The sequence below is a fragment of the Jaculus jaculus genome, chromosome 3, assembly GCF_020740685.1.
Source record: "Jaculus jaculus isolate mJacJac1 chromosome 3, mJacJac1.mat.Y.cur, whole genome shotgun sequence".
Classification (NCBI taxonomy): Eukaryota; Metazoa; Chordata; class Mammalia; order Rodentia; family Dipodidae; genus Jaculus; species Jaculus jaculus.
Genome location: NC_059104.1, coordinates 171,040,908 through 171,055,442, shown reverse-complemented (window position 1 = coordinate 171,055,442; position 14,535 = coordinate 171,040,908). Strand labels below are relative to the sequence as shown.

General features: G+C 41.8%; 1 protein-coding gene across 2 annotated transcripts in view; it reads left to right on the top strand.

Annotated features, from left to right (window-relative positions):
* The window catches only part of Nup98 (nucleoporin 98 and 96 precursor), an 88,615-nt gene that overhangs the window by 6,675 nt on the left and 67,405 nt on the right, over positions 1-14,535 (top strand). For both annotated transcript variants that reach the window (XM_045144983.1, XM_045144982.1), the window contains exons 2-7: positions 4,969-5,072; positions 5,740-5,841; positions 5,946-6,122; positions 9,142-9,281; positions 12,935-13,042; positions 14,127-14,307. In XM_045144983.1, the coding sequence (XP_045000918.1) occupies positions 4,997-5,072; positions 5,740-5,841; positions 5,946-6,122; positions 9,142-9,281; positions 12,935-13,042; positions 14,127-14,307 (784 nt within the window). In that variant the 5' untranslated portion in view covers positions 4,969-4,996. The remainder of the gene's footprint in view (positions 1-4,968; positions 5,073-5,739; positions 5,842-5,945; positions 6,123-9,141; positions 9,282-12,934; positions 13,043-14,126; positions 14,308-14,535) is intronic.

Here is a 14,535-nt window from a genome sequence, read left to right as displayed (position 1 = left end):
GTGGTGGCACACACCTTTAACCCTAGCACTTGGGGAGGCAGAGGTAGGAGGATTGTCTTGAGTTCAAGGCTACCCTGAGACAGACATAGTGGATTTCAGGTCAGCCTGGGCTAGAGTGAGACCCTACCTTAAAAAAATGCCAAAAAGGACCAGGTGTGGGGCACATGTCTTTAATCTCAGCACTTGGAAGGCTGAGGTAGGAGGATCACTGTGAGTTCAAGCCCACTCTGAGACAGTGGATTCTGAGTCAGCTTGGGGTAGAATGAGACTCTTATCTTGAAAAATCCTCCCCCTAAAACAACAACAACAAAAAAACAGGATCACACCATAAAATAAGTTTTCACAAAATTTTTTTTTAAAAGCTATGTATAGTAGCGCATGTCTTTAATCCCAGCACTCGAGAGGCAGAGGCTAACCAAAGAGAAAGTAAATTCGAGGTCAGTCAGCCTGGGCTAAAGCAAGAATCTACCTCAAAAGAACAAAACAATCAGAGTGTAGTGGTGCATGCCTTTAATCCCAGCACTCCGGAGGCAGAGGTATGATGATTGCGGTGAGTTCGAGGCTACCTGAGAGTCCATAGTGAATTCTAGGAGAGCCTGAGCTAGAGTGAAACCCTACCTTGAAAAAAAAAAAAACAAAAACAAACAAACAAAAAAAAAAAAAACCCAACAACCCACGAAACAAGAGCTGGGCATGGTGGTGCACGCCTTTAATCCCAGCACACTCAGGAAGCAGAGTTAGGAGGATCCCCATAAATTTGAGGCCAGCCTGACATGACATAGTGAATTCCAGGTCAGCCTGGACCAGAGTGAGACCCTACCTCTGAAAACCAAAAAAAAAAATAAAAAAAAAAAAAAATAGAAGGGGACTGCAGGATTGAGAAGAGGACAAGAAACTGGTATTGTGGGATATGTGAATATGGTCAAAATGTATTATATACATGTATACAATTGTCAGGTTAATTAAGCTTAAAAAGTTTAATGTTTTGCTTGAAATTTGGGAAGAAATTCTAGCCTCATACAGATTAGTTGGAAAAGGAGTATTTCCAGTGAGCATTTTAAAATAATTTCATTTTATTTATTTGTTTGTTTGATTTTTCTAGGTAGTATATAATCTCAGGGTGGCAGTCCTCCTACCTCTGCCTCCCAAGTGCTGGGATTAAAGGCATGCACCCCCACACTCAGCTCAAATAATTTTATTCTTCTTGGATAATACACCCAAACCTTAAAGGTTCACTACAATATAAACTGTGGCATCACATCATTAAACCAACATGCACGAGGCAGAGCTTGGATAGCTATGAGTTCAAGGCCACGTTAAGACTACGGTGAGTTCTAGGTTAGCCTGGGCTACAGCAAGACCCTATCTCCAAAAACCAAAATACAAACATACATACATATTTATATTTGAGGGAATTAAGGAGATGGCTCTGTGGTTAGAGGTGCTTGATTTTAAAGCCTGCTGGCCTGGGTTCAGTTCCTCAGCACCCACACTTTGCCAGATGCAAAAAGTGGTACAAGCTGTGGCAAGAGGCCCTGGTGCTCCCTTCACACCACAGAAATATGTACATGATTTAGTGCAAAAATTAGGATTTTGGAAACTTGTATTTTCCAACAGGAGCTTGTCACTTTTCTTTTTTTTCTTCTACATCAACTGGGATTAGAGGTGTGGCCACCACATTTGATTTTTTTTTTTTTTAATTATTATTGTTCCCATGGGGTTGTAGTTTATGCATTGTGGGAGCAGTAGTTTTTGAGGAGAGGGAATGCCTCTGGGCATTATGCCTCTTAAAATCTTTCTGCTCCCTTTTCCACAAAATTCCCTGAGCCTTGGTGGGTGAGTTTTAAGTCTACTTCAGTGATGGGCTCTCAGGAGCCTCTGAACCTCTATTTTGGTAAGTGTTGAGAATCCTCGGGTTTGTCTCCTACACCCCAGTGCTGATTATCAGGAACAGCTTGGAAGCAGCACTCTAGCTTGTCTCCCTATTCCTCTGTGGATTCAGCTGTGGCTCGGCTGAAGTGGGTGGGGTAGTTTAATCTCCTTCAGTCTCACTACCTTCTGAAAAAGAACAGATTCTCCAATGAAGAGTGAAGAGCATAGTTTAAATGGGATAAGCAATATTATTATTAATATTTTTTGTTTGTTTTTTTTCGAGGTAGGGTTTCATTCTAGCTCAGGATGACCTGGAATTCACTCTGTGGTCTCAGGGTAGCTCTGAACACATGGCAGTCCTCCTGCCTCTGCCTCCCGTGCTGGGATTAAAGAGGTATGCGCCACCACAACTGGGTGGATAAGCATTGTTTGTTTGTTTTTATTTTTCAAGGTAGGGTCTCACACTAGCCCAGGCTGACCTGGAATTCACACTAGTCTCAGGGTGGCCTTGAACTCATGGGCCTCCTCCTACCTCTGCCTCTGGAGTGCAGGGATAAAGGCATGTGCCATCATGCCCAGCGAGATAACCATTATTAATTTAGGGCCAATTTGATGTCTGTAACCCCTCTTTTAGCTAAAGACTGGTGAGAGCTTGACACTGGAGAACATAATCTTTGTTTCCATAGGATTCTGATCCAGTTCCCAATTCCAGATATGGGTTTTTTTACACTGAGTGGATCTCTTAGTCAATCAGAAAGCTATCGGTTACCCACTAAGGTCGTGTGCCACTATTGCACTGGTGTTTTCTATTGTGTCAGGGTGTTTGCTTCTGAGTTGGCCACTCTACTCTAGTAGCTGATGTAGTAGTTCTTTACAGCACTAAGGCTGTCTGGGGACTGGCTTTCTTCCAGTCAGGTCTCTCTGCTCTGTGTCAGCAGCATATGGTGTCCCAGGAATAGGGTCTTAGCTTTTGCCTCAGGCAGGTAATTAAGTGCTTTGACAGCTGTCTTGATTTGGGGACCTTATAGGTCTCTCTGATCAACAGCTCAATGTGGGCAGCAACCAATCTCTGGTACTGGGAGTTACAGGTTAGAGAAAGAGAAAAAAAAATATTTTAAGCTTAAACTTCATCCCACTGTAGAGCACAAAGAGCCCTACTTTGCAGGTGTTCCCGCCTTACTCTTTTTGAGGGTTGTATCTTTCAGGCTATCTCCAAGGATAAAAGTTTCTATGGTATTTTTTGGTAAGTAAGTAGGCCACACCATGCTTATAGTAGTGAGAGAACAACTCTCAGGTTGGTCTTTGCCTTCCACCTCATTGAGGCAGGATCTCTTCTTGTTCACTGCTCCAATCCCAAACTTTAGGAAATCTTCTGGTCTCAGCCTCCCTTCGCTGGGATTGCAGCAGCCTGCCAAAGCTTTCTTCTACATGGAATCCTAGGGAGTTGTACAACAAGCACTTTATTCACTGTGCCATCAGGGCCTTTAAAGCTGATCTTGATAATCATGACATCATTCATTCTTGAAATAAGTGAGGTTCCAGGGGGTTATAAAAGGCGAATTTGCCTGCAAAGCCAAAGGACCCAGGTTCAATTCCCCAGGACTTACGATAGCTAGATGCACGAGGGGGCACACACGTCTGGAGTTTTATTTGCAGTGGCTGGAGGCGCTGGCGTGCCCTTTTTTTCTCTCTCAATCTCTCTTTCTGTAAAATAAAAATAAAATATAAGAAGAAGCTAATTCAGCTCTTGAGTAATGTTTTTCCTTAAATCAATCCATGCTTTAGTATACATAAGTACTTTTTAGTATTTCTCAATCTCAAAGAATAACGACAGAGCATATTAAAAATATGTGTACTGAAATGTGGAAAGTGCAGTAAGTTTTTACTGTTTCATCAAGGACATTGTTAAGTGAAAGTAGCAATTTTTTGTGCTGTAAGTAGGTGGCAGTGAATGCAGACTGTCATAGAATTTGTGGCCATTCTATTAATTGATGCTTAGTTCTAGTTACAGTTTTTTCCACTACTGGGGATTGAACTAGTGCCTTTCAAGTGCTCTGCACTGAAATACGATACCAGCCCTCCTTTTACATTTTATTTTGAGATTATGTTTCAGCAAATTTCTTTTTTTGTTTTGTTTTTCGAGGTAGGCTCTTACACTAGCACAGGCTGGCCTGGAATTCACTATGTAATCTTAGAGTAACTTCAAACTCCCAGTGATCCTGCTACCTCAGCCTCCTGAGTACTGGGAATACAGGCGTGTGCCACCACACCCAGCTTCAGTAAGTTTCTTAGTGTCCTTGAACTCATTCTCAGGTCCATATAGGTCTTGAATTTGTGATCTTCCTGCCTTAGCTCCTCAGTTAGCTGGAGCTATAAGCCTGTACCACCAGCCCCAGCTACCTTAGGTTTTTTTTTTTTTTTTTTTTTTTTTTTTTTTTTTTTGAGGTAGGGTCTCACTCTTGCCCAGGCTGACCTGGAATTCACTTTGCATTCTCAGGGTGGCCTCAAACTCACGGCAATCCTCCTACCTCTGCCTCCCAAGTGCTGGTATTAAAGGCGTGTGCCACCACGCCCAGCTCTTAGTTTTATTATGAAAAAAAAATTGGCTTTATGAGCCAACTGATGGACATCTTGGGTGCTTCTAGAGATTCTTGGGTCACACTGTAAATGGATTTGCCTCACTCTTAACTATTGTGAAGTGATACGCTGTGTTAAGGGGACAAAGAAAACATGCTCAGTGCTGTGAGGAAGAAGTTGTATTAGAGGATATGAGTTATTTTTAAAAGATATCTTTCTTTATTTGCAAGGCGAATGAGAGAATGGGTGCACCAGGGCTTCCAGCTGCTGCATATGAACTCCGGATGCATATGCCACTTTGTATATTTGACTTTATGTGGTACTAGAGAATTGAACCTGGGTTGTTATGTTTGCAGGCAAGCGCCCTAACCACTGAGCCTTTTACAGGGTTTTAAGATATTTATTAAGAATATGTGCTGTAGTTTATATAGGCTTAACTAAATTTGTGGAGTGGTAGAATTCTTAGAATAAATTAACTTCATGTAGTCCTAAGAATTTTTTTTTTTTCTATCGTTTCAGCTTTCTGTTGCAAAGACTAATTTTGAAGATGTTTAACAAATCGTTTGGAACCCCTTTTGGGGGAGGCACAAGTGGCTTTGGCACAACTTCAACATTTGGACAAAGTAAGTTTTTTGTTTGTTTTTAAGCAGGGTCTCACTCTAGCCCATTCTGTATGTTCATTGCCCAATAAGCATTGAACTCATGGTAATCTTCCAACCTCTGCTTTCCAAGTATTGATATTAAAGGTGTGCATCAGCATACCCAGCTAAAAGTAAGTTTTAAAAAATATTTATTTATTGGCAAGGAGAGAGAAAATGGGTGCAACAGTGCCTCTAGCCACTGCAAATGAACTCCAGATGCATATACCACATTGTGCATTTGGCTTTCATAGGTACTGAGGAATTGAACTTGGGTCCTTGGGCTTCACAGACAAGTGCCTTAACTGCTAAACAATCTCTCCAGCCCTAAAAGTAAATATTTAAGAAGCATGAAAGAGGAAATAACATCTTTTTTTTCCTCCTGAGGTGTAGGGTCTTTTGCTCTAGCCCAGGCTGACCTGGAATTGGAACTCATGGTAATTCTTCTACTTCTGCCCCCCAAGTACTGGGATTAAAAGCGTGTGTCACCACACCTAGCTTTCCAGCTCACTTTTGACAGTTTTCCTAACTTAGCTTTGTGAATACGAGGATTGCAGGCATGTGTCACCATAACCAGCAGGTAAAGGTGTGCACCACCATGTCCAGCCTGTATTCTCAACTTTAATTTACCTTTGGTTTTGCTTTTTTTCAGATACTGGCTTTGGCACCACTAGTGGCGGAGCATTTGGAACATCTGCATTTGGCTCTAATAATACTACTGGAGGCTTATTTGGAAATTCACAGACCAAACCAGGTTAGGCATTATTGGAATTCAGCTGGTCTGTGTATTGTCAAGATAGGACTTCACGTAGTGATTGACCTATTGACATTTCTTTTCCTCACCTTCTATTTCCCCAGGAGGATTATTTGGTACCAGTTCATTTAGCCAGCCAGCTACCTCCACAAGCACCAGCTTTGGATTTGGTACATCAACAGGAACATCAAATAGCTTGTTTGGAACTGCAGGCACAGGAACCAGTCTTTTCTCATCCCAGAACAATGCTTTTGCACAAAATAAACCAACTGGTTTTGGGAGTAAGTCATCATTGGACTTGTATGTGTGATATCCTTATTGAATGCTTCCTCCTCTCCCTGTGTTCACTAACATTCTTTCCCACCAAAATGGCAAAAATATGGAAATATGAGACATTCCAAAATATATTGAGGGGGGCTGGATAGATGTCTTAGTGGTTAAGGCACTTGCCTGGAAAGCCAAATGACCTAAGTGACACATGCATCTGGAGTTCCTTTATTGTGGGTAGAGCTCCTGGACTGCCCATTCTCTCTCTGTCTGCTTACAATTAAATAAAAATACAAAAAAAGAAAGCTGGCATGGTGGTGCATGCTTTTAATCCCAGCACTGGGGAAGCAGAGGCATAGGAGGATTGCTGTGAGATCAAGGCCACCCTGCGACTTCGAAGTGAATTCCAGGTCAGCCTGGGCTAGTGTAAGACCTTTGAAAAACAACAACAAAAAATAATGGAGGTGGTGCCACATGCCTTTAATCCTAGCACTTGGGAGACAGGATTGCCGAAAGCTTGAGGCCACCCTGAGAATACAGAATGAATTCCAGGTCAGCTTCAACTAGAGCAAGACCCTACCTAAAAAAGAAAGAAAGAAAGAAAGAGAGAGAGAGAGAAAGAAAGAAGGAAAGAAAGGCAGACAGAGTTACAGATTTGGATACATGTATTCAGAAGTTTAGTTGACTAGAAAAGAGGATATAATGTACACCTCTCAAGGATGGACATTGGAGAAGCACTAGTATTTGTTATGGATGTACAAAGGAATAGGTGCCTGAAATAGGTTATTGTACAAGTTTTGTAAAGACTAGAGCATAAATAACAAATACTAGATCTAAACAATGCTTTTTCCTCTATTCCTTGTCCATGGTGCACACACACACACACACACACATCTATATATATATATGTGAATATGTGTATTTTTTTTTTTTGAGGTCCGGTCTTGCTCTAGTTGAGGCTGACCTGGAATTCATTATATAATCTCAGGGTGGCCTCAAATGCAGAGCAATCCTCCTACCTCAGCCTTCCTAGAGCTGGGATTAAAGGTTTGTGATACCCCCTGGGCTCAGGGCGAATATTTATTTTTTAATTTTTTTGGTTGTCTGAGGTAGGGTCACACTAGCTGAGGCTGACCTGGAGTTCACTGTGTAATCTCAGGATTGCCTCGAACTCACAGCAATCCTAGCTCTGCCTCCCGAGTGCTGGGATTAAAGGCGTGTGCCACCTTGCTTGGCCCTGGCAAATACTTTAATTGATCTCTTTTTCTTTTTAGTCTAAACGTGACATGGGGAGGCATTTGCACACAGCACTTTAGGGCAACCTCTACTAGTTGACTAGGTGTGCTTGATGAGATGAAAACATTTTTGGTGCAAAAATAGCAGTATGAGTGGTTGTCTTGCTATTAATATTTTTCCAAAGGAAAATTGTGATAATGTTTAAGTTCTTTTTGGAGGAAGGATTGACACAAGATACCATGAAATATATTTTTATTTATTTACAAGCAAAGAGAGCAAGAAGATTGAGAGAATGGGAGCACCAGGGCTTCCAGCCACTATAAACAAACTCTAGATACATGCACCACTTTGTGCATTTGGCTTTATGTGGTTACTGTGGAATAGAACCTGGATTGTTAGACTTTGCAGGAAAGTGCCTTCAGTGCTGAGCTCTCTAACCCTCAAACTCACTTTTTTTTTTTTTTTGGAGGGTTTCACTCTCGCCTAGGCTGACCTGGACTTCACTATGTAATCTCATGGTGGCCTTGAACTCACAGTGATCCTCCTACCTCAACCTCTCAAGTGTTGGACATAAAGGTGTGAGCCACCACACCCAGCCTCAAATTTACTTTGTAGTTGAGGCTTCCCTTGAACTGTGTGCATGTTTTAGGTACTTGTGATGAACAACACCTGTATACTAAGGTGTCTTCTAAACTCATTATTTAGCTGAGACTGGCTTTGAACTCCTGATCCTCCTATTCCTAGTACAGATACTATGGTTTTAGGCATCTGCACCATACCTAGTTATAAATGTCTTTTTAAAATTTCTTTTATTTATTTGCAAGCAGAGAGAGAGAGAGAGAGAGAGAGAGAATGGTCATATCAGGGCCTCTTTCCACTGCATACGAACTCCAGACATATGCACCACTTTACCTGCATACTGGGGAATTGAACATGGGTCCTTACACTTTGCAGGCAAGTGGCTTTACCACCAAACCATCTCTCCAGCCATATTTATTTACTTGGTTAATTTATTTATTTATTTGACAGAGAAAGAGGGAGAGACAGAGAATGGGCATGCCAGGGCATCCAGCTACTGCAAACAAACTCCAGACTGTTGTATCTGGCTAACATGGGTCATGGGAATTGAACCTGCATCATTTGGCTTTGCAGGCAAACGCCTAAATTGCTAAGTCATCCCTCCAGCCCTTAATTTGTTTTTTAAGGTAGGGTCTCCAACCCAGGGTGACCTGGAATTCACATTGTAGTCTCAGACTGGCCTTGAACTCACAGTGAACTCCTTCCTTAGCCTCCTGGGAATGTTGAGATAAAAGGTGTACGCCACCACACCCAACATATTGACTTTAGTTTTTTTCTTTTCAAAAATTTTTGTTTGTTTGCTTGTTTTGGTTTTTCGAGGTAGGGTCTCACTCTAGCCCAGGCTGACCTGGAATTCACTATGGAGTCTCAGGGTGGCCTCGAACTCATAGCAATCGTCCTACCTCTGCCTCCCAAGTGCTGGGATTAAAGGCGTGCGCCACCACGCCCGGCTTCAAAACTTTTTTTATTAACAACTCTTTTTGTCTTTGAATACCTAAGAGCTTCATAATAGCTGACCAAAAGAATTGGGTTTGATTTATGTGAAAGATAGAACCTTGGAAGTATTTGCATGCCAGTATGAAATACTTGCTTGGGTGAGTAAAAAGGAGATTTAAGGGCATGAAAGTATTACTGTGGGTACTGTAGCTCACTTCCAAGCTGCTTAAAGATTCTGAAGTTCTTTGCTATTTAATTCTTACTTTTCTTTCCAATTTTCAGATTTTGGAACAAGTACTAGCAGTGGAGGGCTCTTCGGAACTACAAATACCACCTCTAACCCTTTTGGTAGCACGTCTGGCTCCCTCTTTGGGCCTAGCAGTTTTACAACAGCACCTACTGGAACTACCATTAAATTCAATGTATGTAATTTTTTTTTGTTTGTCAAATGGGATTCTTCCTTGTGTATTTTTCTTTGTGAAATTCCTCCTCTTTCCAGTTATACACAACATATATATGTATAAAAGTCAATTTTCATAAAGTTTATTGTATACACGAAGTTGAGGTATGTAAATCCTCTTTTCTTGGGCTGGGGAGATGACTCAGTAGGCAAAATACTTGCTGTGCATGAGGACCTCAGTTTGGATCCTCTGGCTCCTTTTGGAATGTTGAGTATGGTGGTATGTGCTTGTAATTCCAGCTTTATGGAAGACAGGAGAATTTTTGGAGCTTGCTGGCTAGCTAATATAGACTTCGTTGAGTTTTAGATTGAGGTATCCTGTCTGGAAAAAAATAAAGCAGGGACTGAGGAATATACCAGACATGGACCTTGCCTTCACACATACATCCACATTGTAATACACCAGGCATGTACCTCCCCTCCACACACATCCACATTCAAAAACAGAAAGAGAAACTCGTGTGTGAGTGTGTGTGTGTGTGTGTTGGGGAGAAGTGCTTACTGGGCAGTTTGATGAGCAAAATATATACATTTAGCCACACAGATGTTACAGCTCTAAGGCTCATGACTACCCCTGCTGTAGGTTGTTATTACCAGGAATGTATTCCCTCCCATGGAGTGGGCCTCCCGCCCAAATAGAGTGGCTGGTTTCTCCCATAGCAGACATGTCACTATCGCACCTGTCGGCTCATTTGCCCTGGTTGGCCAAATTTAAGACTTGCTGTGTCCACTGATGAGTATCTTCACTGGTGATTTCTCTCTTTCCCATTGAACTTCATGCAGAATGGCTTCCAGCCTTCTGTCAGCTGGTCTATATGGAGTACTTTTTTGTTGTTGTTGATTTTGATTTTTTGAGGTAGGGTTTCACTCTAGTCCAGGCTGACCTAGAATTCACTATGTAGTCTCAGGGTGCCCTTGAACTCACAGTGATCCTCCTACCTCTGTCTCCTGAGTGCTGGGATTAAAGGTGTGTGTCACCATGTCTGGCTGTGTGTTTTTTTTTTGGTTTTTCCAGGTATGGTTTCACTTTAGTCCAGGCTGATGTGGAATTCACTCTGTATTCTCAAGTTGGTCTTTAACAAACAGCTAATCGTCTACCTCTGCCTTCTGAGCCCCTTGATTAAAGGCATGCACCACCACGCTCTGCTTGAAAAATCAATGTTTGGATGAAATGCAAAATGGGATAGTAAAGTAAACTTTATGTGTGTGGTACTTGGGTTTCAACCCTGGGCTAGAAGAGACCATAATGTGCTCACTCTCCTCTCCCTCAAGTGTCATATTTCTTTTTGTTTGTTTGCTTTTATTTGTTACTTATTTATTTGCAAGCAGAGAGAGACAGAAGAGGTACAGACAGAGAGAATGGGCATCCCAGGACCACCAGCCTCTGCAAACAAATTCTAGGTGTATGTGCCACTTTGTGCATCTGACATTACATGGGTACTGGGGAATCAAACCCAGGGTTTTAGACTTTGTAGGCAAGTGCCTTAACCCCTGAGCCATTTTTCTAGCCCCATTTGTTTTTGAGGTACGGTCTTGCTCTAGCCCACGTCAACCTGGAATTCACTCTGCTATGTAGTCTCAGGCTAGCCATGAAAGTCACTGTGATATTCCTTCCTCAGCCTCCACAGCACTGGCACTGAAGGTGTGCAACACCATGCCTGGGCATTTATTTATTAAATCTTGCAGTACTTACCAAGCAGATTGCTATGGTGGCATATGCCTGTAATCTTAGCATTCAGGAAACTAAGGAAGGATCATTGCTGGATAGAAGCCAACCATACCACGTCTCAAAACATAAGGTGCCCTCTTGGAAGTACAGTGCCTCTGTCCAGGAGGGGTGTTGCCATTCTTGCCACCTTGGCTGCTGCCCCGTCAGTCATGCCGGAGTTGAGTTAAGCTTTGATTTACCCAACAAGAAGGTTTGCATTGAGTCTGAGCACAGCACAGACACTCTACTGGCGACCCTGAACAAAACAGGAAAGGCTGTTTCAGGCCTGGGCCCCAGTCCTCCAGACTGAAGAGCCCTGTGCTGGTGTGACTTCCACAGTCAGACCCAGCCATGGAGTTCCTGTGCAGGCAGACGGTCACTTGTCTGCTCCCTCCCAGCTTCCCTGCAATAAAATTGAACAGCATTTGTGGAAAACAAAAAAATTAATAAAAAATTAATAAAAAAATTAATCAGTTATGTGGTGGTACACACCTTTAATCCCAGCAGTCTAGAAGTTGAGGCCACTATGAGAATTCTGGAGACCCTATCTTGAAAAACCAAAAAAAATAAGTAAAAATAAAATGAAACAAAAAACAATTACACTGGAAAGAATGTGTGTATATGTTGTCTTTATATATTACATATATATTGACAAAACTTAATGCATTTGATTATCAGATTAATCTCTTACAGTTATCAAGGTTGATTTTTTTTATTTATTTTTTTAAAATTATTTATTTGAGAGCTACAGACACAGAGAGAAAGACAGATAGAGGGAGAGAGAGAGAATGGGCGCGCCAGGGCTTCCAGCCTCTGCAAACGAACTCCAGACGCATGTGCCCCCTTGTGCATCTGGCTAATGTGGGACCCGGGGAACCGAGCCTCAAACCGGGGTCCTTAGGCTTCACAGGCAAGCACTTAACCGCTAAGCCATCTCTCCAGCCCTGTTGATTTTTTTTTTAAATAACCTTAATGTAGGCAGAGGTCATCAATGTTACTACATGTTTTAATCAAATACCTTTAAAACTTAACTTTTTCCCCCTAAATTTATTAATTTGTGTGTGTGTATGGGCTTATATGTGGAAGTCAGGACAACTTTGAGGTGTCTGTGCCCTGTGTGGGACAGGGTCTTTTGAAAGTATAAATGAATTGCTAGACTGCAAACTGTCAGACTAGCAGTATACTTCCTCCCACCACCACGTCCCATCATCGTGGGCATGTTGGGGTCACAGATGCATACAGCACTTCATATTTGCCTTTATGTTGGTGCTGGGGAAATGATCCCAGGCTGGCAGGCTTTGCAAGGAAACACCTTTAACTTTTGAGCCATCTCCCTAAACTTAACATTATGATCTTACTTCAGTGTCCAAAGTGGTTGGGGCTGTAGATGTGTGTCACAGGTCAAAGCCCATTCTTTTTAGTTTGTCAGAGGCATGGTTTCACTACATAGCCCAAGCTAGCATGCATCTCTCTCTTTAATATTTATTTATTTGAGAGAGAGACTAGAAGAGACACAGAGAGAGAATGTGTGTGCCAGGGTGTCCAGCCAGCGCAGATGAACTCCAGACACACGTTGTACATCTGGCTTATATGGGTCCTGGGGACCTTAGGCTTTGTAGGCAAATGCCTTAACCACTAAGCCATTTCCCCAGCCCCTAGCATGGATCTCTTGACATAGCTTAGGCTGATGTCACTCATGGCTATCCTCCTTTAGTTTCCCAAGTGCTGGGATTGTAAATACAGGTCACTATATCCTGCTAATGGCTGTGAGGTTTTGGTTGGGTGTGGAATTTAGAACTTTGCACGTGCTCCAGCTGTTGACCCAACAAATGGGGACTAGATTGAGAATTTAGTGTTTGTAGACTTATGTCTGAGAATAGAAATACAAAGCTTTGTTTTCTTTGCAGCCTCCAACTGGAACAGATACTATGGTCAAAGCTGGAGTTAGCACTAACATCAGTACCAAGCACCAGTGTATTACTGCGATGAAAGAATATGAAAGCAAGTCATTAGAGGTCAGTAAAATGTAAGATAAAAAAGTAGAGCCTAATGTTTTACTTATACATAATCAGCTTTAATTTTTTTTATTTTGTGAATTGACTTATATTGTGTCTATATAAAAACCTGACAATTTTAAGATTATGCATTTATAAATATATTTTAGGCTGTGATCTAAAGAACTGATTAGATGTTATAAATTTACAAAAATTCTTTGCAGCTCTTTAAATTTTCACTGTGACCCAAGGTAGCCTCTATATTTTCTTTTTTTTTTTTTTTTTTTTTTTTTTTTTTTTTTTTTGGTTTTTCAAGGTAGGGTCTCACTCTAGCTCAGGCTAACCTGGCATTCATGATGTACTCTCAGGGTAACCTCGAACTCACAACAATCCTCCTGCCTCTACCTCCTGAGTGCTGGGAATAAAGGTGTGTGCCACCATACCCTGCTTTTTATTTTTTTATTTACTTTTATTTTTTTTATGTGGTGGGGTCTCACTCTAGCTCAGGCTGATACGGAACTCACTATGTAGTCTCAGGCTAGCCTCAAACTCATGACAATCTTCCTACCTCTGCCTCCTAAGTGCTGGGATTAAAGGCATGCACTACCATGCCCAGCTTTAAATTTTTTTTTTTTTAAATATTATGTGCTAGGAGAGACAGTGGACATGAATAGGCACATTAGTGCCTTCTGCCACTTCAAACAGACTCCAGACACATGTATCACTGTGCATCTGGCTTTATGTGGGTACTGGGGAATTGAACCCAGGCCATTAGGCTTTGTTAGAAAGGGCCTTTAACTGCTGAGCCATCTCATCAGCACCTAGTATATATGTAAGCAGAGAGAGAGGATGGGCATGCTAGCACTCTGCCCTGCCACTGTAAACAAGCGCCAGATACATGTGCCACTTTGTGCATCTGAATTTGTGCACATTTTTGGAATTTATATAAATGTTCTTTTATATAGTGTTCCGTCATTCATCATTGTGATATTAATCCATGATGTTGAATGAAGTAGTTTGCTTTTTCTCGTAGACTGTTGTGGAGATCTCAAGTAATTTTCTTGGCCACATGCTAAGTTTGGAAGTATGTGTTCTTTACCTTCAGGAACTTCGTTTAGAGGATTATCAGGCTAACCGGAAAGGCCCGCAGAACCAAGTGGGAGCCGGTACCACGACAGGCTTGTTTGGCTCTTCTCCAGCCACCTCCAGTGCCACAGGACTTTTTAGCTCCTCCACAACTAATTCAAGCTTTGCATATGGTCAGAACAAAACTGCCTTTGGAACTAGTAAGTACTTTATTGGATCTTATTAAGGGAAGAGCTACATGTAAATCATGATTGTCATTTTGTATTTTTTTTTTGTTTTTGTTTTTGTTTTTTTTCCTTCAAGGTAGGGTCTCACTCTAGCTCAGGCTGACCTGGATATGTAGCCTCAATGTGGCCTTGAACTCAGTGCTGATCCTTCTACCTCTGCCTCCCAAGTGCTGGGATTAAACGTGTGCGCCACCGCGCCAG